The sequence below is a fragment of the Hermetia illucens genome, chromosome 1 (genome assembly GCF_905115235.1).
Source record: "Hermetia illucens chromosome 1, iHerIll2.2.curated.20191125, whole genome shotgun sequence".
NCBI lineage: Eukaryota > Metazoa > Arthropoda > Insecta > Diptera > Stratiomyidae > Hermetia > Hermetia illucens.
Window position 1 is genome coordinate 59,880,508 of NC_051849.1, and position 26,549 is coordinate 59,907,056.

Consider the following 26,549-nt stretch of genomic DNA (forward strand, 5'->3'; position numbering starts at 1 on the left):
CCAACGTCATGAGGAATGTCGCATGCTGAGCAGGTATTTTGGATATGGTAATCGCTTTGGGATAGGTAGGAATTGGGGCGAGGGTATCATCCCAATCGAAAATAGGGAAGAGTAGCTACCGCTGATAGGTAAAAGAACTGTCTTTTGGACGATATGACGGATAGTTCTTCCATCAGTGCTAATTGGGTTTTACTTGCGTAATCGACTTAAGGACCCCTTTATAGTGTAGGTAAACAATGGCACGCCGAAACACTCTCTCAAATCTACATTGCTTTGATGTTGATTCGTATGTTACGGAGAGGTAGCAACTTGCAAATTTTGCATGGTTTCTGCTACCGAAACTTTAACTGCACCTCGAATAGGAGCTGAATTCACGGTTGCCACGTTTGGCTAAGGTGCATTCGTGCATTTTACACAAGTTCTTTGACGGCGGTATCAAGAGCCCCCACACACACATCGGCCCCGAAACGGAACATCATCTGATGGGGTTTACTCTTCGAGGATACGTGGGAGCAAATTGAGTGAAACCTCAGAGCTATCGTTTCTAGTATGCTAAAACACAGTAGCTTCCTTATCAGCCAATGGAAATGTGAACGAATAAATGAACACGGTATGTGATATTTTTAACTAACTTCAGCATTGACTTGTCCGTTGCTGAGTGAACTCTACAAGATAAGATTCCTACGAATTAACCACCATATTATGGATACACCGATCCCCATATAAATCACATTTCACGAAATGTTCTTCCTTCCACCTTAAATTTCACATATGTGGTGATTCCCCGGCGTCATTGTAGTAGCCAATTTAGCACAGTATCTCATTCCCTCGTCTACACCTACTACAATAACTACTTCTTACAGCTTTGGTAGGTGTTTTATCATCTACTAAATGAATCTATTAACGTGAGCATACCAGGTCTGGGTGATGGAAGAACTTGCAAAAATAAGTTTCGTTAAAAATATAAAATAACCACCAAACACAATTAACCGTGTTATATATACTCAAATGACTTAAAAGTTCCATACATTTCAATAAAAAAAATCAAATTCTAGAAAAAAACAACAATTCAGCTTCCTTATAATCAATGAATTTTATTATTGGTGCCGAATACGTACTTCGGCAGCCACTTGCTGTCTCCGTCAGCGGAATGAGCTAGAGAATACTTTTAACATAAATATATATTTGAAATATTTAAAACTTGTTTTTTCTATTCGCTGAAGGGAACAAGTGATTCCCGAAATATCGGTATTTGCAATTCCAATAAATAACACTAGCGAATAGAAAAAAAAGAAGTTTTAATTATTTCAAATAATTCAATCGCTAAAAATACTGCGTATTTAACTCAGCTAAATATTTACTAAATTTACTAATTTATACGAATTTTACTAATTTATACGAATCAGGCGCAGCACACAATACTAGAGCAATCAAATTTATTCATACAGTAAATTGTGGTGCCCTTAAACCATTTGGTTTAAAATCGTGTCACTCGGACTCGGAGGAAAGTATCCTTGTTCTCCAAGTACCATTTTCTTCGGTGGTTTCCTCTACTTTCTTCCAATTCAGAAACAAAATTTCCTTCCTTTTGTTTCAGTATGCCGACAGTCGGCGAATGTATGCATGAGAAAATCAGAGACATTTGTTAGTAAGATGGGATGGTATTCTGAATAAAACAAATTGACAACCTAAATTTTTTTTTTTACTTTAGAATAGTACCCCATCTACTTACTACTGAATATCTCTGATTTTCTCATGTATGCAGCAACCCTCTATCTATGAGCTGACTATTAACAATCTCACCCGAAGAGCTATCAAACAAACCGAAAAAGTGGCAAATTTTGACCCGCCATCACCTAAGTAGTGTGTCCGGATAGCTGAGTGGTTAGAGCACAAGGCTGTCGTACGGAAGGTCGCGGTTCAAATCTCGCTGGCGGCAGTGGAATTTGTATCGTGATTTGACGTCGGATACCAGTCGACTCAGCTGTGAATGAGTACCTGAGTCAAATCAGGGTAATAATCTCGGGCGAGCATAATGCTGACCACATTGCCTCCTACAGTGCTCTGTAGTGTACCGTTACGGTCTTGAATGAAGTGCTCTAACACACTTCAAGGCCCTGATCCAATATGGATTGTTGTGCCAACGATTATTATTATTATCACCTAAGTATAACTCCAACGTGGGTTTGCTTACCACTTTGCTAACCAATTTGGGTCGGGGGGCTCGGACTCTTGGTGCTTTTTCCTCATTGGCAAAAATCACACGTCTTGAGCCTAGCGTAGTTGAAACACAACTAAGGATAGGCATTCGATTGTTTATACAGTAGGCAAAATCAGGATAGGCTTTCTACTGTTCGTACAAAATATAAAATGGGAATAATAAACGGCACGACTACGTGCGTGTAGAATTCTCGTCACTTGTACTCGAGAGAGTGAATCTCCAAAACGGGACGCATCCTCACTTGTTAACCCGCTTTGCCCTGATAAATCAAAAAATCAAATTGGAAGCAACAACATACGTGAGAGAAACCAAAACAATCCAATGTAGAACACTCCAACTAACTTCTTTCGCACAAGCCCTTATAAGGCAGTGAATACACTCAAATTTAATCGAATGATCATACTTCTAGATTACGACGATTACGATTTCATTGAAAAAACTCTCCACACAAACCATGCACTTCCCTTTATTAAAATCGAGTTAGACGTCAGCGGGTTGATAAAGTATTTAGAAGAGCTTGAGATTATGGCAGGTATAGCTTGCAGTGTTGTATTCTTCGATTTCTGCACGTTTGAACGAACAACACTAAACTCCATTTTGCTCTATGCAGCCTCGGTTTAAGGACGAAATTTAAAGCAACGGATGTGTTTTGCCTTCAGGAAAATATCAGATGATGCCACAATCATCATCTCGAGAATGATATCGATTAACATTTTGGCAGACGAAATGACGGCCGTATGTATGTTTATAACGTGAAGCCAATCTTTCCTTTATCGCAAACGAATAACGCCAAAAGAGAATGATCGATACGGCGTCAGCAAAAGGAACGTCTAGAAAAGGCTTAATGGAAATCATTTCTCCAAAGTAATGTAAAAAAATTTACAATTACTGTTTAATTCAAACCGCTAGCCTGCTGGCATCACTAGGCGCTTCAACCAAATTCCGTATTTATTATGGGGTCATCCCGTCTGCCAGACTGGAGGAATCGATTTTTTTGCCGTCAATCATATCCAAATGTAGTGTAGAATATTTAGGCAAACTTATTTTTCGATACTCCGAGTCATTTAGAAATTACAGTGTTAAATAAGTAAAGTATCATACGAATTTACCGCTCCGAATGACATTCGAATGACTTCGCTAAAAGGTCGAGAATTAAAGTCAAGGCTTTACATGTGTTTTTTTTTTTTGAAGAAACCAAAGTTTATGGACCACGTATGACAGAATGACGGTCAGTTAAGATTTTGTGGTTAGTAACCATTTTAGATGCGTGAAACTACATGTTGAAGATCGGGTGCCACGCATAGCATAAAATCTATCCAACGAAATTCTTTGAAATGTTCACGACTTACTCAAAACATATTTCTACGATTCGCAAACCAGGATAATTGCGATTCATTGGCCGTTTTTTAAACATTAAAGAAGGCGTTAAAAAACACCATAATTTACGGAAAAAAGTTTAATAAACTACCAAATATTTACCTTTTGATATTTTCTAACAAGCCTAGTTTACGAACCGCGCCATAATAATAATCGTTGGCACATTCCATATTGGATCAGGGCCTTGAAGTGTGTTAGAGCACTCCATTCAAGACCGTAACGGTACACTACAGTACACTGTAGGAGACAATGTAGTCAGCATTGGGCTCGCCCGAGATTATTACCCTAATTTGACTCAGGTATTCATTCACACCTTAGTCGACTGCTGTCCGACGGAAAGTCACAATACAAATCCCACTGCCACCAGTGCCCTGCCGTAACCATACGTTAAAAAGCCGTTTACTCTTTCCTTTGAGATGCGCACGGCACCCCGAAAAACACTTTTTTTTGTAGATGGGTGGATAAGTTGTCATGTATTTCAATAATGAGCAATAATATAATAATATTAACAAATATAAATAAATTCGTATTGGTACCCTTATTCAATTCTTCAAAATAATTCTCAAAAAACCCAAACAAACGGCCTTCACACGAGATGACCTCATTACGGTTATTAGCTGAGGTGTAGTAACTCCAATCAATGATGTACTACCTTACGGTGGTTCTGCGAGGCAGAGTAGCAGATAGTTTTAGTAAATAAAAATCCCACACACTTTCGCGTTCAGGCCAGTATCCGTTGAAGATATCTATGTCCGTAAACAAAAGATCAAAAAGACAGTTGGACAGTAAAGAGATTCTAATGAGGTTTTGTTTTCCACAAAACATTCTCAACAATCTGAACAAAAGGGGCACCGACGCAAGCCAAATTTTCTTCCACTAAGTCAATTGCCACCACATACGGTGGTAATCACGATTCCACATTTGAGCGAAATATGTTGTACATTTTTGCCCTAACCTAATACAGTACTAGCTTGATAATTATAAGAAATATCTGAGTGAAATTATGCGGTGTTTCCAACGATTAATTAATTGAAATAATTAAAACTTGTTTCTTTTTCGTTGGTGTGAATATTTATTCTTGCAAATACCGATATTTCGGGAACCACTTGTTCCCTTCATCAGTGCTAATCTTGTTGGTTCCCGAAATATCGGTATTTGCAAGAATAAATATTCACACCAATGAAAAAGAGACAACAAGTTTTAATTATTTCAATTATAAGAAATAGTTTTAGCTAATTCTAATTTCTTATCATTTCTAATTTCATTTTTTTATAACCACAAAAAAGATCTGTGAGTACATTTCAAAAGAATTTCATGTAAGATTAATTATGGATATGTATGTATTTATTGAAAGAATTGTTAATGTGTAAAGTAATGAGAAAAGTGAATCACAAAGAATGGGTATTTATTACTCGTATTTTTGTGTTATATAACCAAGCTCAATGTCATTCTGTCGTTTGGCATGGCAGCAAATATCACTCTTTATGTAATTTGTCACTAATAAACTTTTACTTTAATTAATAGTGCATTGGACTTTATTTCTCGATCCTTGTGACCAGGTTATGGGGCCAAGTGCAATTTAAGTAAACGATAAAAAAAGGTTACTAATATTTTTATAAAAAAAAAATTGGAGCTATGTAGGTGGTGTTAAAGTGAAACCTGAACCGTGCGAAAATAATGTAAACGTGAATGCCATACATACTTCTGGGAAAATCTTCAGCCGAACCGAAACAGGCGAAAGAATGCATTACGTCCAGAAAATTTTAGAAAAAGTTGAAAAGTGTATACCAATGGAGGAAGTATTCGGCGAATTCAAGAATTTTAAAGCCATGATCGAGATGCAACGCAACAAACAGATAGATTTCCTACATTCAGAATGGCGTAATCAGGCGAAAAATCGCAGTTCAGTTGACACAGCCCAATCTCTACGGATCTAGGCCTCCACACTCGTTTTCGCTACAAGCAATCTTAATTGTGAAATTCATCAGGAATCGCTGACCTATTGTTTCATTCAAAGGGAAAACTCCATACAAAAAATTGATGGGAGAGATTTTCAAGAGTATGGTTTATCTGTTGAACCTAAAGCACAGGCAAGTTTGAGTCATGTGCACAGAAAATGTGTTGCTGGGGTTCGCCACGGATTTCAAGGCTTTCAGAGCTTGAATCCCAGAGATTGGAAATTTCCGGTGGTGTACAATTCTTGAAAAAGTTTCCAAAGGGAGAAAAAGATCAATATAATGATTTTTATTCGGAGCAGATGATTATCGTCGAGAAAGAAGATGAATCAGAAGTTTGGAGGAGAATCGAGGAAAACATGTTGACGAAAGGTACCGTTGACGTCATACAGCTGTGGTTCCAATTCCTGAAGTTACAACTGCGAAGAAGTGTAAGCAAGGAAGACGAGCAAAGGTAATCAAAGCAAAACCAGGTAGTCTACAGAGCACCATGCCACTGATGATCCAGATATCGCATGCAAAGACGGGGTTCCAGTTAAATCTGCCCCGTTTGATCCAGAAATAATGTTTGATATTTGTTGGAGCGGAACTTTTCCAACATCCTTTGTTTTTGCAACGGTGAAGAAATTCATATAGAATAGACAAAGAAAATTTGAAAATTCATCATTGAAATGTAGTAAGAATCCAAGAACATTTTCAACAAAGCCAAGGTCTCCGAGTAAATTCCAAAGAACGAAGTCTATCATCTAAGTAGGCACCAGCGCCCAACGAAAAATTGAACACTTTGGGGCAGAACCAACTTCGGGGAATGCAGGCTTATAATCATCGTCTATTTGATTATCTCAAGAAAACGCGAAAGAATCGACTAGTTCTACAAGTTCCTGAGGAAATTTCAGGTCAATGACTAAGCCAACATATCATATTATTTGAGAGTCGAGTTTTCCCGCAATACAACAGTCACCACGAGGGTATGAGGATGCATATTAAACATATTGGATCGATTCAAAATATCATCATCACCTATTTGACACAGAAACGAAACTATCGAAGGCAGACGATCGGACCAATTCGCTTTAATATGGCGCACGCTACCATTATTTTAAGTCAATATAATCACTTTCTGGGACCAGTCATTAGCAAGCTGCAAAGCGTGTGTTACGTTACCTTAGAGGTACACTGGACTTAGGTATCACTTGTGGGCAAGGCTACATCGATTTTGATTGGACCGGGTGCCTGTGTGACAATTGGAACTCCATTTCTTGAGAATCAAGGAACTAATTGTTTGGAGAAATTGGTACTCACCCTCCCCAGCCGTCATGATTCATAACGAAAATCAAGGAGCGAAGATATTGGCAGGAAACTTCGTGCATCATTCACGCACGAAGAAAAAAAAGAAAAAGTTTTGTCTGCAGAAGAGATCTGGCTGAAATATCATATGACGGAGGAAATGTCTGGGAAAAATATGTAAATTTGCATGAATATCGCTTCTAATGATGGAAGTGAAGAAATAATTTATTTTAGATTGCCTTTTATCAGCTTTAGAGACTAGCTTACGGCTTTATCTCCAACATTTTTTAATTTCAGGCTCTTATAAATAGTTCTACCTAATTCAGCTAAGTAAGCCATTAGCATAATTAATTGTTTCTGCATGGGATATCCGTATGTTCAATTCCTCGTTCTCCAGTCAAAGAATTTAGTTTTGGTTTTAATGCCATCATTCCATTCTTTGACCTGAGTTTCTATTATTTCCTAAAAGAATCAAAAATCCTTACCTTGTCTATTGAAAAATCAATAATTTATCGAATCCAGAATTAGGAACAGTTTTATTTCTCCTCTCCTAGCCTTAGGACAGTGTCATTTGCACAGTTATCCACAAGTTTCTTTCAACTCGATTACAGCACAGTCTGTGAAACTGAGTTCTAACAGCTTCTTTTCCTTGCTTAAGAAGCTACAAACATAGTTTCTCCTCCAGCTTTTTAACCATGCAAATTAAAACCGCATAACTATTCTAATTTCAATGTCGCGCAATAATTCCTAAAATTCAGCAACCTATATGCACTTGAAGTTCGCTGTCAACAACACGCGACGTAATCAAAGCAATTTTCTATCTCTCGGGAAAAAGATAAATCTACCGGGCAAAGCTAAACAAATAATCTTGTACTCAGCTCTGCCAGAATACCCAGCAGGTTTACCAATTTTGACGTCGCAAGGTCGGCATTTTTTCAAATTTGGGTCTCGTAACCAGCAGATTAGTTGAATCGCGCCTAAGTGTTATTAATTATTAATATAAAAGCGAAAAAAGATAGATTTTTTATTTTGGCGGGCAGCCGATAAAATTTTAGATTCCATTACTGATTATACTTTTTAATTTAAGGGGAACTCCTTAATTCCAACGAAAAAACCATCCGCCTCTCGCCTGTGCAAGTTTTTACGGTCACCATGCCTACCCTCAAAATTGGAGACAATAGATCCGATGGTTTTCACGTTAATCATTTATAGCACGTGGTCTTATGTTAGTGTCACTCAAAGCGTTTCGACCCAAACACCAACTTGCGATGCCCTAGTGGCATCTCCCCCAAGGCATGATAATTGTATAACGTCTATGGCCGAATTCAACAATTTTGAATTTTCTACAAAACCCTGATTATAGTGCAATAAACGCATGGGATATTTTTTGTGGAGGCGCACTAAGTCGCTAGGCTGCCCCACTTCTCCTCACTGCACTAAATATAGAACTACTGCACAGGTTATTCCTCTCAATCGGCACAAATGCCACGATAGTACTATTCGAGAAAAGGCGGGAGAATATTTTCACAAAATCAATTCTTTCTGAGCGTCATGAATTAAATATTTTTTTGTTGAAGACCCGGTTTCAGCCGCCAGAATATTTGATTCGTCCGTTAACGGAGATGGCTAAGCCACATCGTGAAAGTAAAAATAAAACCAGATGTAAACAAGTTTGGCGAGCATGTCGCTTACATCACCACCAAGGTCATTAACTGTAGCGATTTCAGAGGTAGCAAAGCGGTAAAGAGGCTTGCGTGGCGTGGCAGGTCACTGTTAGGTTCGCTTGCACTCGGTGACTCCATTGAAAATTCGTTCAAGCGATCGCAGTGTACACCCGCGTGGGAAAACAAACCACTGAATAGAGAAAGCTGCAAGTAGCAAACCATGTGCCTCTCGATGGGGCTCACGTCTCCCCTTCCGCCGTTCATGCGTGCAGCAATGTAACCAAAACAAAGCGACCCAGCACTTCCAAGCCACCGAGAATTTAGGTCAATTTCCAATGTCAGTCCATACAGCCATAAAAGCGAGGGGGAAACAACGGGAAAGTTTACCTCCCCAAATTCCGATACTGAGCTGCTTCCGATCCAAATCCTCGACGTAGTCGCCGATGAATTTATTGAGCAGATCTGCTACCAGCGATTCGAACACCATTTTGCTGGACTTCCGAACTACCTACGGCATTTACACTTTCCTTCTGTTTTCTTAACCCGGCACTTCTCACTTCACTCGCAATCCAGATGGTTTAGAATTTATCGCGAATTACTGCACTAGTCACTTCAGCAACAAACAACCGGACAACCGAAATCCTGACTGGGCCTAAGATCTACACTCGCCCAGAAAATAAATTCAGAACAAATCACTTCCACGGCAGATGATGACATCATTTTGGGGCCCCCATATTGCTCCAATGCTGACTGTGACTGCTTCGGCTCGTCGCACCTCAACGGCAGAAGCCCAGCCCAACAACAACACGCAAGCTGTTTAGGTTTTTCACGCGCTTCACACTCCGCAACCGTTTCTCACTTTGTCGATAGCAAGTATCTCAATTTTCTATTGTTTATAACGTCTGCAAATTTAACATTCAATGCATAACAATGAAAATTTAACGAGAAAATGAAAACGCACGAACTGTCCAAAGATTTGCTGTCAGACACCACGAACGTCACACCAAATTCTGAAGTCTGACTGAAAAAGTTTGTTGAACAATTTGACAACTCGGAAAACCTGCCTAGAGCTTTCTAAAAAAATATACCCCTTCGGCCGCTTTTAATGATGCGAAATATAAGCAAAGAGAAAATGTCAAATATTCCAGTTGGAGAGTGCGGTAAGGGGATGATGTAAACAAAACAAACTATTACAGTAATGGGCAGATTGATTATGATCAAGTTTCTAGAAATGGTTGGCATATTAGAGAAACATCGCATAGTAGCCAAATTTTACCGAGGGTAGAAAATGGTGCAGCTCTCGGCTCTTCTGTGCAGTTGATAGAGCAAAGGATGAATGACCTACATAATAAGGTTTTTGCAGCGAAATTCATAAAAATTAACAAAATGTCAATTCAATTTGCCGAGGGATCTTAATATAATGTGATAACATCACTTTGGAATTTAAAGTATATAATGTAGGCACACGAGGCACACAAACTTAGAGGTCGCGTATGCTAAATTTTCAAATTAGATTACAGATGGCACTTATTTAAATAACAATTGTGAAATTATACTAGTTTGAAAATATTTGCATGTTATTATTTGCATGGCGCAAAAGGGTATTGTAAATTCACTTCCTTCGCAATCCAAAACAGTCACCATCAATTAGAAACCATTTTACACAAAATTTTATTTGTTTAAATAAAGACAATGTACAAAAAGAACATTTCTTGCTACATATTGTCCTCAGAGGGAGGGCAAGAAATGGCTCACCTTACGCCTAAAGTTAAGGAACGAGACAGAGTCAAAGGATGGGTCCTTGGGAGCTGTAGGGCTTTGTGGGACCGTCATAACCACAGTAGATCTACTATAGGCAGTACCCTTACAAAAATGACCCCACTTGCAAATGTGCTTGCAGAAGCTTATCTGTACACATCAGAGACGCTAAACAAGGAAAAGGCATAATCTTCGTCAAATCGTATTGGTAAGAGAGAGATCGGTGAGCTTTTGCTATTCTGGTACTACGGCATGCTCACCCATATAGCAAAAAGTTGTTTCACGTATTCACTTATACATAAGCAAAAACTTGCCAATTTCACCAATTCATTTGCAAGTCCGGGCGGTATGTCAAGCACAGCTGATCGGGTTTTCGGTACATCTCGCTCATGCTCAAGGGCAAAACAATTTGAAATCGTGTGTACTCGCACTGATTTCCCCCCTTGAGGGGCAAGGGGGAGTGAGGTAGCTGTCTAGTATCTAACTGTGGTCATAACCTCGAGACCGAGGAGTGATAGTAAATCGAGCTTCGCGAAGGGTAAATCAAAAGTTCGCACTACGTGTACTATGAGAGGTGGTGGGGAAAATAATATCAGAGTTGTCAGAGCAGTCCATCAGAAAATTACAGAGTTTGAAACAAGTCGGGAAACCGGAAGCTAGAAGCTTCCTGTATGAAAGGTTTTGTGTATTTCTTATATAAAAATATTTGAGTGAACATTTGTCCGATTAGAACCTAATACGTAATATATGCATATATTATATAATATATAAAGCCCCGCATATATTATATAATATATAAAATATATTATATATATATATATAACCTGGCGTACCAGGTTTATCCTCACCTGAGTTGCAAACGCAGAGCTGCATGCGACCAGGCGCGTGTCATGGGTTGCGGATAATGACATGACCCACCGGGTCAGCTACGAATATCGCAAGTTAATCTTGTAAATAAGTAGCCGCGGACAAGCAGAACGTTTCCCTTTGTGTTCGTCCTCCCTTACCGATTCTTCCCGTCCAGGGGGAGTAAACCTCCTTAACAAATCCGTAATCCGGGGTGAAGGGATCGACGCGCCTATCGGATGAATTGCAGTGACGTTACACTGTATTTCAGCGGCTCCCCTCCAAATACCTTCCCTACCTTTGGAGGTAACCATGGGGCATTGCAACATTGGGGCTCTGTTGCAGGGCTGACTGGTTCCCCATTACTCGTGGGAATAAAATTGGGGACTTTGGTTTAAATTCTTTAAATGGGACCCCAGGGACACGAAGACAGTACCCAACACGGTTAAGGGTCGTTCAACAACATCAGAGCGGCTCTTCGCCCTTGGATGTTTTGGCGGTTATGCCGTCAACCACCAGGGACGGGAGACCTAGGCGTCGTATGGTTTGGACGAGCCAACTCAACGAATTTATCGTCCGCGCCTATTACCGTGTCACGGATTTGGAACGGAATCCATCAGGGTACAGACATCGACTACATGACGCGTTCATAACCCGATTTCCGGAGCTAAGTCATGTTCCGGAACAGAACGTCGTCAACCAGTACCGAGTGATCGTGAATAACAACCGAGTTGCCTTACCAACTAGGCAACAAATCTTCCAAGAGGTTTCACTTGAGCTCGGGCTGGAGTCATCAAATTACCGGACTAGTCAAAGGAGTAACACAAGTACTCCACCTGTAAGGCACTCCATGAATCCAGTAGTCAGGAGAAGCTTAGTAACTGGGGATGTCGACCCAATTTATAATGAGGCTTTGACCGCATTCCAGGTCGCATTCACAGAGTATGCTGAGATTCTCCCAGACGCTAGGCCAAGGATCCCAAAACTGAAGTTTACTTCGGCAACTACTAACATCATTGCTGCCGTTGACAGAATTTTGGCTGATCGTTTGGCTAGCGAGATTACTGCTACAGAGGTTCACAGCCTGATCTACGTTGCAGCTGCCACGGTTATTCGTCTCCATAACCAACATCTTAGAGCGAATAACAGAGGTATGCGCAGAAGGACTTTGCCATTCTGGGTGTTTCGACTCAACAAAAGAGTCGAAAAGTTGAGAAAGGAGATTGGTCGTGTGACGCAGGCACTCCTTGGAAATCCATCACCAAGAGTGCACAGATGCGTTGCGAACATCATTGGAAACTACCATCTGTCCAATGATATGCCAATCGAAGAAATCCTCGAGGTGCTGAAGCAGAAACTTGCGGTATGCTCCAATCGCATCCGTAGGTATCAGAAAAGCTTTCAGCGAAGGGCAGACAACACCTTGTTCTTCCAGAACCAACGAGGATTCTACAAAAATCTCATCAACTCAGGTAGGGAAAGTAACCTCAATCTGGATCAGGCAGAAGACTTCTGGAGAAGTGTTTGGAGCGAATCCAGCCGTTGCAATTTAGAAGCAGCGTGGCTCCCACACCTTATGCGTTCATGCGAGGCCCTCCCCGAAATGACCATGCCTGACGTAACTGAAGTCGACGTTAAAGCAGTCCTTGACAAGGCAGGTAACTGGAAGGCGCCAGGAGTTGACAAGATTCACAACTTCTGGCTGAAGCGGTTCAAGAGCACTCACAGGATATTGGCAAATCAATTTAATCAGATGATTGCTGATCCTGATTTAGTTCCACCATTTTTCACCAAGGGGATAACTTTCCTCATCCCCAAGGAACAGGGTGTCTCTTGCCCTTCAAAATGTCGACCAATTACTTGTCTTCCTACCATCTACAAGGTCTTCACTTCAGTTCTGTGCGCGAACATCTCAAAACATCTTGATGTTCATAAATTGATAGCTGAGGAGCAGAAAGGATGCGCAAAAGGCTCCCGAGGCTGCAAAGAACAGCTTATAATCGATACGGTAGCTGTAAAGCAGGCTGTCCACCAAAAACGAAACATCTCGACAGCCTACATCGATTATAAATCAGCCTTTGACTCCATATCACATTCGTGGTTACTACAAGTGTTACGCTTGTATAAAATCAACCCGAATGTTGTTCTTCTTCTGAGAACAGTAATGAAGAATTGGAGCACGAAGCTATCGGTATCTTCGCAAACATCAGGAGAGATACCAATCAGGCGTGGCATTTTCCAAGGCGACTCTCTAAGCCCACTGTGGTTTTGTTTGGCTTTGAATCCGCTATCCCATCTTTTGCATGAAAGCAAATACGGGTTCCAAGTCAAGCATGGCATATTGTCGAAATGTACATTAAGCCATTTAATGTACATTGACGACATCAAATTGTATGCCAAAGACGAGAACCAACTTCGCTCCTTGCTGGACATCACCATCCAGTTCAGCAGGGATATCGGCATGCAGTTGGGTTTGGAGAAATGTCGCATAAAAACAATTGTTCGGGGAAAACACACCGACAACGAAGGATACAGCCAAAATAACATCCGAATTGAGGGCATGGATTCGGACGACGTCTACAAATACCTCGGCATATTGCAAGCAACAACACCTGCTGTAGCAATAATTAAATCTAAGTTGCTGGGGGAATTTGAGCGGCGTCTGGATCTTGTCCTTAAAACTGAGCTGTACGGGAAAAATAAAATCATGGCAATCAACACCTTTGCCATTCCCGTCCTTCTATACACTTTCGGTGTGATACAGTGGAGTAATACTGATTTAGAATCTGTCAATAGACGGGTAAGGGTAGTTCTTGCAAACAACAACATGCACAATAGAGCTGCCGAAAAATTGAGGATCACTATCCCACGTCATCAGGGAGGAAGGGGGGTACTTGATTTAAAAACGATGCACTACAATCAAGTGCATTCTCTTCGTGAGTTTTTCTATGAGAAACAATCCTCTAGCCAAATACATCAGGCTACCGTCATGGCAGATAATAAATTATCTCCTTTGAACTTGAGAAGCAGAGAATGGGATCCCATGTCGAATGTTACTTCAGTCCAACAGAAGATCGACATGTGGAAAGAGAAACCCATTCACGGAGGTCATATAAAAAATTTGTTGTTGTCAGGCATTGACATCGAAGCCTCCAACAAATGGTTGACAAATGGTGTACTTTTCTATGAGACCGAAGCATTCCTAACTTCAATTCAGGATGCTTCGCTCCCAACAAAAAATTATAAACGGTACATTCTTCACGACTCCTCAATCACCAACTCCAGTTGTAGGTTATGCAACTGTGAAGAGGAGACCATCCAGCACATAACATCTGCGTGCAGGATGTTGAGCGGTACCGAGTACACCAATCGTCATAACTCCGTCTGCAAGATTCTCCATCAAAACCTTGCGTTGAAGTATAACTTAGTGGCAACCTACCATCCTTACTATAAGTATACTCCGCAGAGAATCTTGGAAAATGATCGGGTCAAACTACTGTGGGATCACACTATTGCCACCGACCACAGTGTTAATCATAACAGACCCGATCTAGTTCTGCTTCTGAAGGAAGAACGAGCGTGCTTCATAATCGATGTAGCCGTACCGTTGGACCGGAACACTGTTGAAAAACAGCACGAAAAAATCCGGAACTACGGCCCCTTGGCAGATGATATGAAGCAGACTTGGAGACTACAAAAGATCCAAGTAGTCCCAGTAATAATTTCAGCGACGGGATTAGTCCCGCAGAACTTACATAAAGCGCTGAAAACGCTCGATCTTAGGGCTGGACTATACATGGAGATGCAAAAAGCAGTTATCCTTGCAACCTGTGCTATAGTCCGAAGAGTCCTGTCCGGTAACAATCTGACCTAATGGGTTTCAGTCTTGATCCGCACTGTCTTCAATATAAGATCCATGTCTCTGTAGTGTAGGACCTCCGCGTCATTGGCTGAAGTGTTTGCGACAATCGGGATGTAGCAATACATTTTCGCATGGTCGCACACACTTTGCGTTAAAACGCATCATCGCTGTGATGCGGGCCTTTGGATGTTGCCTTCAGCCCATCCTTAGGTTGGTCGCCCCTCGGTCCGGTTGGGCGGGAAGAGGGTCCGTGGGCTTTTTGAACTATATATAAAATTATAAACGGTACATTCTTCACGACTCCTCAATCACCAACTCCAGTTGTAGGTTATGCAACTGTGAAGAGGAGACCATCCAGCACATAACGTCTGCGTGCAGGATGTTGAGCGGTACCGAGTACACCAATCGTCATAACTCCGTCTGCAAGATTCTCCATCAAAACCTTGCGTTGAAGTATAACTTAGTGGCAACCTACCATCCTTACTATAAGTATACTCCGCAGAGAATCTTGGAAAATGATCGGGTCAAACTACTGTGGGACCACACTATTGCCACCGACCACAGTGTCAATCATAACAGACCCGATCTAGTTCTGCTTCTGAAGGAAGAACGAGCGTGCTTTATAATCGATGTAGCCGTACCGTTGGACCGGAACACTGTTGAAAAACAGCACGAAAAAATCCGGAACTACGGCCCCTTGGCAGATGATATGAAGCAGACTTGGAGACTACAAAAGATCGAAGTAGTCCCAGTAATAATTTCAGCGACGGGATTAGTCCCGCAGAACTTACATAAAGCGCTGAAAACGCTCGATCTTAGGGCTGGACTATACATGGAGATGCAAAAAGCAGTTATCCTTGCAACCTGTGCTATAGTCCGAAGAGTCCTGTCCGGTAACAATCTGACCTGATGGGTTTCAGTCTTGGTCCGCACTGTCTTCAATATAAGATCCATGTCTCTGTAGTGTAGAACCTCCGCGTCATTGGCTGAAGTGTTTGCGACAATCGGGATGTAGTAACACATTTTCGCATGGTCGCACACACTTTGCGTTGAAACGCATCATCGCTGTGATGCGGGCCTTTGGATGTTGCCTTCAGCCCATCCTTAGGTTGGTCGCCCCTCGGTCCGGTTGGGCGGGAAGAGGGTCCGTGGGCTTTTTGAACTATATATAATATATAAACCGTAGTATTTTCATATGAAAATACCCAAATTCGGGTGATACTGACATTCGAAGTCTAGGATTTGCACAGAAGCGCATTTCTCTTAAAGCGTACATTACTGCAATTTGGTGATTCTAGGATGAACTTAATGGGAGTTTTAGCCAATTACCAGGTTCATCAATAAGTTTTGCCGTTCAATAAGCAAAACACAATTTTATGGTTTTAAATACACTTTATTGTTTAATGTAGTCTCCGTGAAGATCTGTTCCAACGAGATTCCAATTTATGAATTCCATCCCTGAAGTGAGAATCTGGAGGGGCTGAAAAATACGCTTCCACAGCTGTTATGACTTCATCATTTGATGAAAAACGCATGATTTTCTTAACGCTGGAGTAAATATGGTGGATGTTCCAACAATTCTTCGAACTTGAATTCATGGATTTTACCCATTGTCAAAATGTTCTTGTGACACGGTGCATTGTCCTGATCAAAAGAAATTGTTTTCTTCTGCAAACCTGGTCTTTTTTCACGAATTTTTTGCTTCAGCTGGTCTAAAAAATTAATAATAATAATCGTTGGCGCTGTTGCGGATTGTTATCTATATTGGATCAGGGCCTTGAAGTATGTTAGAGACTTCATTCAAGACCGTAGCGGTACACTACAGTACACTGTAGGAGACAATGTGGTCAGCATTGCGCTCGCCTGAGATTATTACCCTGATTTGACTCAGGTACTCATTCGCAGCTGAGTCGACTAGTATCCGACGTCAAATCACGATACAAATTCCACTGCCATCAGTGAGGTTTAAACCGCGACTTTCCGTACGACAGCCTTAGACTCTAACCACTCAACTATCCTGACACTTTTATGCACGAAGTAAATCGGTAATAGGTGTACGATCAATTTATACACATGCATATATAAATAGTAATAGTATTCGATATAAGCAATGTTCGTTTGTTTAAGGTGAGCATAATATCTACGTCTGTAATATGTACGTATATTTATTTTTATTGAAAATGAACAAAATTTGGAAGAAAATGTGCATGAAGTGATTTTCAGTAGTGACTGGAGTGGCTGTTTTGAGCATATAAAGATGATAAATCTTTATATGCTTTATGGGGAGCTTATAATAATCGTTGGCGCAACAATCCAATTAGATTAGGGTCATACAGTGAGTGACATCCTTTTACTTTGAGATTAAGGGGGCCCTCATACCTGCAAAAAGGGGGTGTAACATTTTTTTTCACCAAATGTAGTCATTTTGGGTCAGTACTTTTCGATGCCGGTCTTAGTTTTGACTTTTGTTGGAAAGGCAGGGAGTGGGAGGGGGGAAGGTGACGATTTCTTTAATGGACTTATTCTCAGAAACTACCCAACCGAAAAATCTGAAAAAAATCATGAAGTTTCCTCTACATGGTTTCCAGGCCTCAAAATACTCGCCATATCGATATCTGCTCAAATTAAGTTAATAATAGTATATTAATATCTTTTTGGGAAAACAAAATTACAGTAGCACAAAGTTGACTTTACCGTGTAAATTTACTGCCACCCAATATTAATATCACACTAAAGTGAGTAGTATGACATGCTAAATGCATATCCATTACGGGCTACGTACAAATGGAACAGTTCTGCACTCAAATATATTCATAGAAGAAACAAACAGAACATTTCATACCTGAAACGCCGAGCTTCCGGTTTCCCGACTTGTCTATTAAGGTTTTGTGTGAAACAAAACCCTATTAGAATCGATTGGACATCTGTCTGCCTGTCTGTCATATCCAATTTATTTGGAAATGGCTGGAACGATTGTCACGAAATTTGGCGAGAACATGTGGTCTGTGAATCCGTTTACATATAGCAAGTGGTGCCATTTTCTGTTGAGTTTAAGAATAATGATAATAATAATCCTTGGCGCAACACGCAACGACGCCTTGAAGTGTGTTAGAGCGTTTCATTCAAGACCGAAATAGTACTCTACCGGATTACAGTACCCTGTAAGAGGCAATGTGGTCAGCATTGCACTCGCCTGAGATTATTACCCTGATTTGACTTAGGCACTCATTCACAGCTGAGACAACTGGAATCCGACGTCAAATCACGATACAAACTCCACTGCCACCAGTGAGATTTAAATCGCGACTTTCCGTACGACAGCGTTATGCTCTAACCATGCAGCTACCCGGACACAGGGAGAGCTTATGGAAGTGGAAAACCGAACCGGTCAATGACAGCGCGGGAGGATCGTGTTTTAAAGGAAATTTGCCTAAAAGCCGATTTCTTACATCCAACCTAATAAGCAAAGTCACCAAATAGATATCAAGCCGAGAAGTATACGTAGACACTTGCAGGAGATAGGGCTTCAAACAAGGCGACCAAGGAAAAAGTCCGCGATAATGGCTAAAATGCATACCGTTCACTTAAAATTTGCAAAATAATATCAACTTTTGACTCATCGATCCAAGGTTCAGTTACTGCAGATGGCTACATAAGCATAATAAGAAATTATTTGGAACCATCTATCGGCAGGCTGATTCTTCTCGCGATTGGTCCAATTTTCCGGAATGACTCTGCGGCATTCTGCAGGGTAAAGAAGGAAGCATTGATTTTTTTTGTGATGATTATCATTATCGCCAGAAAATTACATGCTAATATTACAATTGCTGACTGACTTCTTCACTAGGTAAAGGCATATTTGCAGCGAGTATATCATCCGACTTTAAATTGGCTCGAAAATAGTCCAGATTTAAATTCAGTTGAATCGCAAAAGACCCAAAACAAAATCCGACTTAATCTCAACACTAAAAAACTTGGAGTAACGATTTTTCACTGAATTTCTACAGAAAATTGATTAATGTCTTGATTTTAGATAGTATTGAAAGGAGGGGGTAGATTAAATAGTATAAGTTGCTCTGTAACATAATAACCAACAACAATAATAACCAATTTTAGAAGTGGTAGAGCGGGCAAAGAAATTAATAACCGTTTAATCATCCTGTATATCTTTTGAGACCGTTCCACCAGAGGTAAAATCTCCTGTGCTTGTCGAGGTTCTTTGACTATTTATACAAAAATCATATAACAATAATTTTCTACTAGCGACTTGAGGCGGGATACTGAGAACTTGAGACTTGAAGTCGAACGACAGAATAGAGCAAATTAATCCAAAGTCATGATTATCCTGAAGCTCCACTGTAAGGGTTAGTAAATTCACGGTTTTTATTTTTACACACACAGAAGTAGCTCAATACAAAATGCGCATTAGAAAAGTAATATTATATTCATTCATGTACAATTTACAACTTCATGAGATATATGCTTCCATACTTTCATTCTTTAAAAGTAAAAAGGGAAAGCCACCCGGAAATGTCCTTTTTGAACTAGAAGTCCTTACCCTAGATAATAATTTACCACCTGCACCTGCAGTTCTTACTCAAAGTTCGTCTTTCTCGTCAGAGTCCTCCTCCGGGTACTTCCCTTTATACACTTTGTTCTCGATAGTAACACTTTCGCATCGTTTTTGCTCCACCAAGAAGTCTTTGGCCTCCCAGGCTTGTGATCCATCTTTGAACATGAAAATCGCTCTGTTGTCATCTACCATATAACGTTCCGCCTGTATGTGGTTGTTCCAAAGTCCCGTTTGCCACAGTTTAGTAATCGTCTCGGCTTCCTCGCGAGTTGGATCGCCGCCAACGCTCACGAAAGTCATAAGAGTGCGGCCTTTTTTGCTAAGTTTCAATAGATCCTCTGGATTTTTCGTGTTTATATTGGAAAGATCGATTTTTGGTTGCGGACGTAAGTGTTCCGGTAGTTCATCTTCCTCTAGAGGCTCTTCGTCTTCCTGTTTCGATATACGGACAGATCCTTGTATGAGCAAGAAGATTGTATAACTCATTCGCATACCTCCCACTGATCTAAAAGACGTTCCATGTCGGCGTCTGTGAAATCCCTTATGTCTTTTTGAGCCCATTTCGGTTTGTTTTTCGGATCCGACTTTTTGCAGGTCGATATTACACAAAGGGTGAAAAATACCACAATAAACACCGGGACTTTGTTCATTTCGCTTATCTTCAGTTTACACACGTCACTCCCTCTGCTGCAACTGTCACTGAGTTTCTAATCAGTGCAAAAATTTGACAGCTAAAACATCGCAACGAAATAAGTGTTCTTTGGATTGGTCTTATCAGAAGAGGCGCCAATAAGATATTCAAAGCTTTTGATTCCCGTCATGTAATTTTGACATTTGTACAGATTCTAGCACGTGAGAGCAACCTGCTTCTGTTAAGCGACTGTTAGTAGCGTGAGGCAGTTCGTACGGTTGGAGTGTAGTTTGTTGTGCCCTTGGATAGAAGGTATTGATAAGAATGTCACTGAAAGCGAAAATCGGACCGTCAATCCTGAATGCTGACCTGTGTGCCCTTTATGAGGAATCGCAAAAGTTGCTGGACAATGGAGCCGACTACTTACATTTGGACGTTATGGATGGCCACTTTGTCCCCAATTTAACCTTTGGGCATCCTGTCGTTAAGTGCTTACGGAACAAAATTAAGGTATGTGGGCCGATTGTATGGTTGTTAGGGACGATTCGCTTGATATGAAAACTTGCTGCAATCTGCTATTTTTACAAAAGCGTAACCAATTGCATGTATGGTGTAAATTGCTGTTATGAAAAAGGGAGGGTGAAATAACACCCGTGTGAGTTGCGCGGAAGAGCTATCGCAAATGTTCTCTTTTATTTCTCAATCTACTTCACTACTTTTTATTAGGATAGACTTCAGCCCCTTCTCTTTCAGCGTCCTAAAAAAATATAGTTTTTGAAGCCTATCAACATACATATTCTTTTTTATTAAGGTGGAAAAATTCTGCGAAAAGACACCCGATGTTGGGAAGTGTAGAAATTTTCAGCTACCGTAAAACCTTAACCTTATTAATTGTTGCTCTGTGAGCACTGGAAACTTAAGAATACACTCAGTCTTCCCTGCTTGTCGTAAAATGTGACTGAAAGGAATATGAATTCTATGCGCTAGCAACCTGCAAATTTTGAAACTTTACTGCTACCGAAAAGTCAACAACGCCTTGGGTAGGGATAGGGACTGACTTCACGGCTACGCCCTTTGGTTCCTGGAATGTGCGCGCGGTCCTCTACAGCAATATCGAGTGTCCCTTGAATACCTGCTTTTCCCAACTCTGGCGAGAATTCCAACGATCTATGCTGGACATTCTGGATCTAAGGGAAGTAAGGTAATGAAACTCTGGAGAGCAGTCATTTGCCCCTTGCAGCACTTGTAGCAATGTGCTCTTGTAGAATATTTTCTACTAGCAATTACACCTAGTTCCGGAGAGGCTTCCTGAAGGTGACACTGTGATCGTGATGGATAATCTGAATGCCAAGGTGGGCTCTGACAACACCTTGCTCGGATATATTATGGGGAAGTAGGACCATGGCGGCCGTAACCATAAGGGTGTTGAAATTCATGAATGAATTTGCAAGTGGTCGCAAACCTTTTGCTGGTTCTGTGAAAGACCTTTACAGTCGACTCCTCAGCCATGATGTCGAGCAACTGAAGAGATGGAAGGAACACTTCCCCAGGGTTCTTAACCATATTACATCCGGTGGAGTTCTACCTTTAATGGATCAGATAGCTAGTCACCGTAGCATGCCGATGCTGACTGAGCAGATCTCTGCATGTTCTGCAGATCTGCTAGTTCCATTAATAAGGAAATGCAGAGAATCTCTGTGGAAGCAAATTTCAAAAAAGGGCAGAGAGAGAAAGAGGGGTATTTACGTGCTCCTTTCCGCCGCAAAGATAATAAATAAAATAATCCTGGAGCGCATTAAACAACATCTCGAAAGCTTGATTGACAGAGAGCAGACTGGTTTCCACCCCGGACCCTCCGGCGCTGATCACATCAATACCCTACCTATCATCCTGAAACAGTGCGTGAAGCTAATATATGCTTTATATACTCTTCACCGATTTCGATAACGCTTCCGAAAGTATGAACAGGGAGTGTGTCTGGCAGGAGGACATCCCGGACAAACTAATATAGCTATTATCAGAGCGTCATATGACGACAATATCACGTGCTGTACCGAAGGTAAAATTTCAGATGAATTTGAGGTGCAAAGCGGAGTCCGCCAGGGTTGCATCTTGTTACCGATATTATTTCTTCTTGTTATCGGTGACGTTCTCCATGCTTCCTTGTCCGGAGGACGTGGGAGATTTCAGTAGATTGTGACATCATCGGGTGATGGACCTCAACCAAATAATTCTGGATTTGAAGTAGATGGAAATGATAGTTGGACTGAAAATAAACACTAATAAAACCATGGTTCTCAGTCTGACGGTTCATCGCACTCTTCCCATCTGCATTAATGAAAAGCACCACATCCGGTTCCGCTGACTTGTGAGTCGCTCTTGGCGCAGAACAGTAATGGGAGAGTGCCAGCCTTTTGGGGAGATCTGGTGAGAGTTAAAGCGCCTTTCAGCGAACCGCGAACGATGGTGCGTAGGTGTTATACGCGCTATGCCCTACAAAAGTGAATAGCAACCGTATATGTATATTATTAAACTACGGCTACTCTTAACGAAGATAAATTAGTGACTTTGGAATTCATATGGGCTGAGGGACATAATGCATGACTTTTTATTTTTACTGCTACCAATTTCACGTAAATTATTATTCTACACATACTACGATGCGCAAACTACAACAGAGAGTACATTATTTTCAAAAGTTTGAACTTGTAAATTTGATTTACAACGTTCTTTGTGATCGAGGTATCAATGAACATCTGAAATCCAAAATTTATCTTATTATCGACCGTCCTATCGCAATTTATAGTTCTGAGTGTTGGCCGACTATGAAAGGCAGTGAACGGCGCCTCGCGGTAATGGAGACGAAGGTGTTGCGTTGGGCCAGTGGTGTAATGTGACTTGAGAGCCTTACAGCTGCATCCAGATCAGGCCTTTGATTTGACCCCGCTTCTGAATGGGACAAAGGCTGAAGGAGGAAAAGGAGAAGCTCACGACCTGCATTTTGTATATTCAAACCAGCTTCAGAATCTGCTTATAGATTAGAATTCTTTTAGCTATTGATGATCCAGAGCTACCTCTAAGTAGCCCAATAGAGTCATTTATAACTAATATTCACTTCGACAGCGTTTTATCTAATAAGCTTTTTCAACTCGAACTTGACATCTAAACTCATCCCTAGATATTTGAGCGCCGCATTGGCGATAGGGATCTTCGTCCTCATTGTACCTGCACTGCCTCCAAAAGTCTCGATCCATCGGTCGCGTTCCCCGATTCTTCTCTGCATTAGCCAGCCCATTGTAACTTTTTCATTCTGACGATTATTTAAACTTTTAGCTCGTCGAATATTTCGTACAATATGTATAGATTGTACCTTATTCGTTATCGGTTTCTATTACGCTTGCTCCAGATTATTCTTCTCGGAACTTTCCTTTCAAATGTAGCCAATATTATCTCAGATGCTTACTCATACAAAGGATAACACAGATGAATTGATTTGCTGCTGGCCTTCAAAATTACCAAAAAGGAATGGAACACTTTATTTGTGAGCCGAATTCGTTTCCCAATCTTCTCGGACTCCTTAGAATAGTTCTTCAGTTATGTGGCTAAGTAAATAAAGCTGGTCCATTGATCGTTTTGTTTAACAAGTTGGACGCAAATCGTCCCATCTTTCCTTCTACAAAGGGTCGATTTTAATTGGAAACTGCGTCTAAGGCTTTTTCTACTTTGTGGGTTGATTGATTCTTATACGACTTGCGATTTTACCCAGGCTAGAAACAACCCACCAGACGCTGTCTCACAACTGCCCCGGGGCTATACCAGCAGTTACGCTACTCCCAGGGCAAAAGTGAGGTAGCCTCTAATGAATTGCCTCTTCCCAGGACGAATCCCCGGTCAGTGGACAACAAACAGTGATTGGAAGTTTCTTCTCAAGTGGTCCTCAGTAGACTCAAGACTCCCATAATTCCTCCTTCCATACTTGCTATTAGTAAAATTGTTATCAATTTTCCTCAGTTTATTGTCAAAATACCTCCTTTTTTAGTCTTATTACTCTATTTACTACAACCTCAAATGTGCGGTTGTCGTAATTCTCTTTTTTCGACCTTGTGTTTCATTCGGTGTGCTGTCTATAGCCTTAATTGTTCTTCTTGAATGCCTCGTACCATTTTCCATCGAACCAATAATTTCTTCTGTGCAGGATTTCCTACCCATTGACTTCCGCTGTAATTTTAAGTTTGTTTCTTAGTACTGTTTGGACGACGTCTACGGGCTGATTCGGGATACTTTGTGTTATTGAGGCAGTCATTCTTCAAGCCACGTCCTGTATTCATCCACTACTGTCTCATTTTGCAATATGACCTCGACGTACGGCGCCTGTATATGGTTTTGATCAGGTGGTGTTCGGAGTCAAAGTCGCTCTTCGATATGATCTATAACATCTGGATGAGAGCAAGGTCTATTCAGTTGATTATCATGGCATCTGGTGCTGCCCAGGACCTTCGATGTATGTGTTTCTTTGCTTGAAATGAGCCGAGTTGCATCGCATTCAACCAAGACGAGCTTACCAAGAACTCAATTTCCATGGCAAAGCAGTTGAATGTATCATTCCGACCATTCGGTGATGCTTAAGAAAATCAGGAAGAGCCTCTACATAGAATGTCTTCTCTTTCTGTGCAAGAAAACATTCTTGACATCTAATTAGTATGTGGAAAGTGGATGTCCAACGATTATGCCGAAAGTGCTCTGAACTTCGGGCTTGCAACTGGACCTTATGTGTTCTTGCATTCATTCATTCGTTTTTTTTTGAGCGCATCCTTTTATAACCAAATGCAACTTGTATTTTTCGATGGAGCCTACTAGCAACGAATTGCTCAAACTCATATTGTTAGCGGTACAACTGTTTGCTGCCAAAGTCCTGCTAAATGTTCTCTTCTCAGAGGCCCTAGTCCATTCTGTGGTTGACTTCCTCATACATATGAGAAGCATCATTAAAGAATAACTCAGTGAAGTCACTAGGTTTCCTTGAAAAAGTAAATACTTCAGAGTTCAGTTTCTTTTGCGCTCTGGTGCAACTGCATTGAACCTGGCCTCACTTTTTTATCCATTTTCTACTTCTTTCTTCATTTGCTTTTCCGGTTTTGACTAAAGCTGCCTCGCCATTGTCGTTGTTGATCGAGATTTCTAAGCTCGTTCCTTCGAAATTAAACTCCTTTTCATCGAATATTACGCCCATCATTATATTATAGATGTACTATTCCTCTGGACACCAGAGTTTGCATCCATTTGAGAAGGAGTCGATCATCCGATATTTGTTTGATCATAATTCTAACTTACTTCGCACGAGTTGTTGACTTCGAAGTTGTAGACAACACATCGAAAGTGGATTCAAAATTGTTCATCATCAGCATGAACAATAGCTCAGTGGATAGAGCACTAAGTTGAATGTTTCTGACTTAGTGACTTCCTGTTTGACCAGAGGCAGAGAATCAAATAGAAATATAATTCGAGCTGCAGTGTGCGACAACATAAAAGATGACTTTCCCGTTTTTCTCTGATTTTCTGAATAACTTCCAATTCGTTCCCCCTGTTTTACTTATACTTGTATCATTACATATACATACTTCAAATAAATTATTTTTTTCTAAGAAACCGTGATCATAATTCAATCTTTTGGGCATCTTTCCGTACAAATGGGTGATCTACCTTCTAATAAAACAATTACTTTCAGAATGCATTTTTCGAAACACATATGATGGTATCGAAGCCTGAACAGTGGATTGAAAACATGGCAGACGCTGGCGTTGATCAGTATACATTCCACATAGAACCAGTAGTGAATAGTGTTCCAGATATATGTCGAAAAGTGAGAGAGGCTGGAATGAAAGTCGGTTTGGCGCTTAAACCGGGCACTGAGGTACCTTAAAATTATGAAAGTTTAAGGAAAATATTGAAACTCGGTTAATATTTTAGGTAGACGTCGTAAAAGATTATATTTCAATGGCTGACATGATATTAATCATGACCGTTGAACCAGGGTTTGGAGGTCAGAAGTTTATGTCTGATATGATGCCTAAAGTCAAATGGTTGCGTGAGAACTATCCTAATTTGGATATTGAAGTTGATGGCGGCGTAGGTTTGAATACGATTGATGAATGTGCTAAGGTAAATGCCAACTTTATACTAAATACATGTTTTTAAAGTTCTAATTGTCAAATCTTTTATTTTGTTATTAGGCTGGAGCCAACATGATCGTCTCAGGAACCGCAGTAATTCAATCTCCTGATCAAAAAGAAGTTATAGGCAAACTGAAAAAGTCGGTTGAATGTGCACTGCATAAGCACTAAGCATTTTTTTTTATTATTTGGAGTATGAGATCGG

General features: G+C 40.7%; 3 protein-coding genes across 6 annotated transcripts in view; 1 reads left to right on the plus strand and 2 right to left on the minus strand.

The window, feature by feature from the left end:
- LOC119647907 (vacuolar protein sorting-associated protein 13) overlaps nt 1–9,520 on the minus strand; it is a 68,856-nt gene extending 59,336 nt beyond the window's left edge. For 2 of the 4 annotated variants that reach the window (XM_038049246.1, XM_038049220.1), the window contains exon 1: nt 8,892–9,520. In XM_038049246.1, the coding sequence (XP_037905174.1) occupies nt 8,892–8,991 (100 nt within the window). In that variant the 5' untranslated portion in view covers nt 8,992–9,520. The remainder of the gene's footprint in view (nt 1–8,891) is intronic. The other 2 variants (XM_038049238.1, XM_038049230.1) reach the window with 1 other exon arrangement.
- Nucleotides 9,521–19,393: 9,873 nt separating this feature from the next.
- On the minus strand, nt 19,394–20,259 carry LOC119646275 (LDLR chaperone boca). Its single transcript, XM_038046684.1, has 2 exons — nt 20,038–20,259; nt 19,394–19,975 (listed from the first exon to the last, which is right to left on the minus strand). Exons 1-2 carry the CDS (start codon nt 20,191–20,193, stop codon nt 19,568–19,570), a joined length of 564 nt encoding a protein of 187 aa, XP_037902612.1. The 5' UTR covers nt 20,194–20,259; the 3' UTR covers nt 19,394–19,567.
- An 86-nt stretch (nt 20,260–20,345) lies between these two features.
- LOC119646274 (ribulose-phosphate 3-epimerase) lies at nt 20,346–26,546 on the plus strand. The gene is made up of 4 exons (XM_038046683.1): nt 20,346–20,684; nt 25,900–26,085; nt 26,142–26,333; nt 26,405–26,546. The coding sequence occupies exons 1-4, from the start codon at nt 20,499–20,501 to the stop codon at nt 26,513–26,515; spliced, it is 675 nt and encodes a 224-aa protein (XP_037902611.1). The 5' UTR covers nt 20,346–20,498; the 3' UTR covers nt 26,516–26,546.
- The last annotated feature ends 3 nt before the right edge of the window (nt 26,547–26,549 follow it).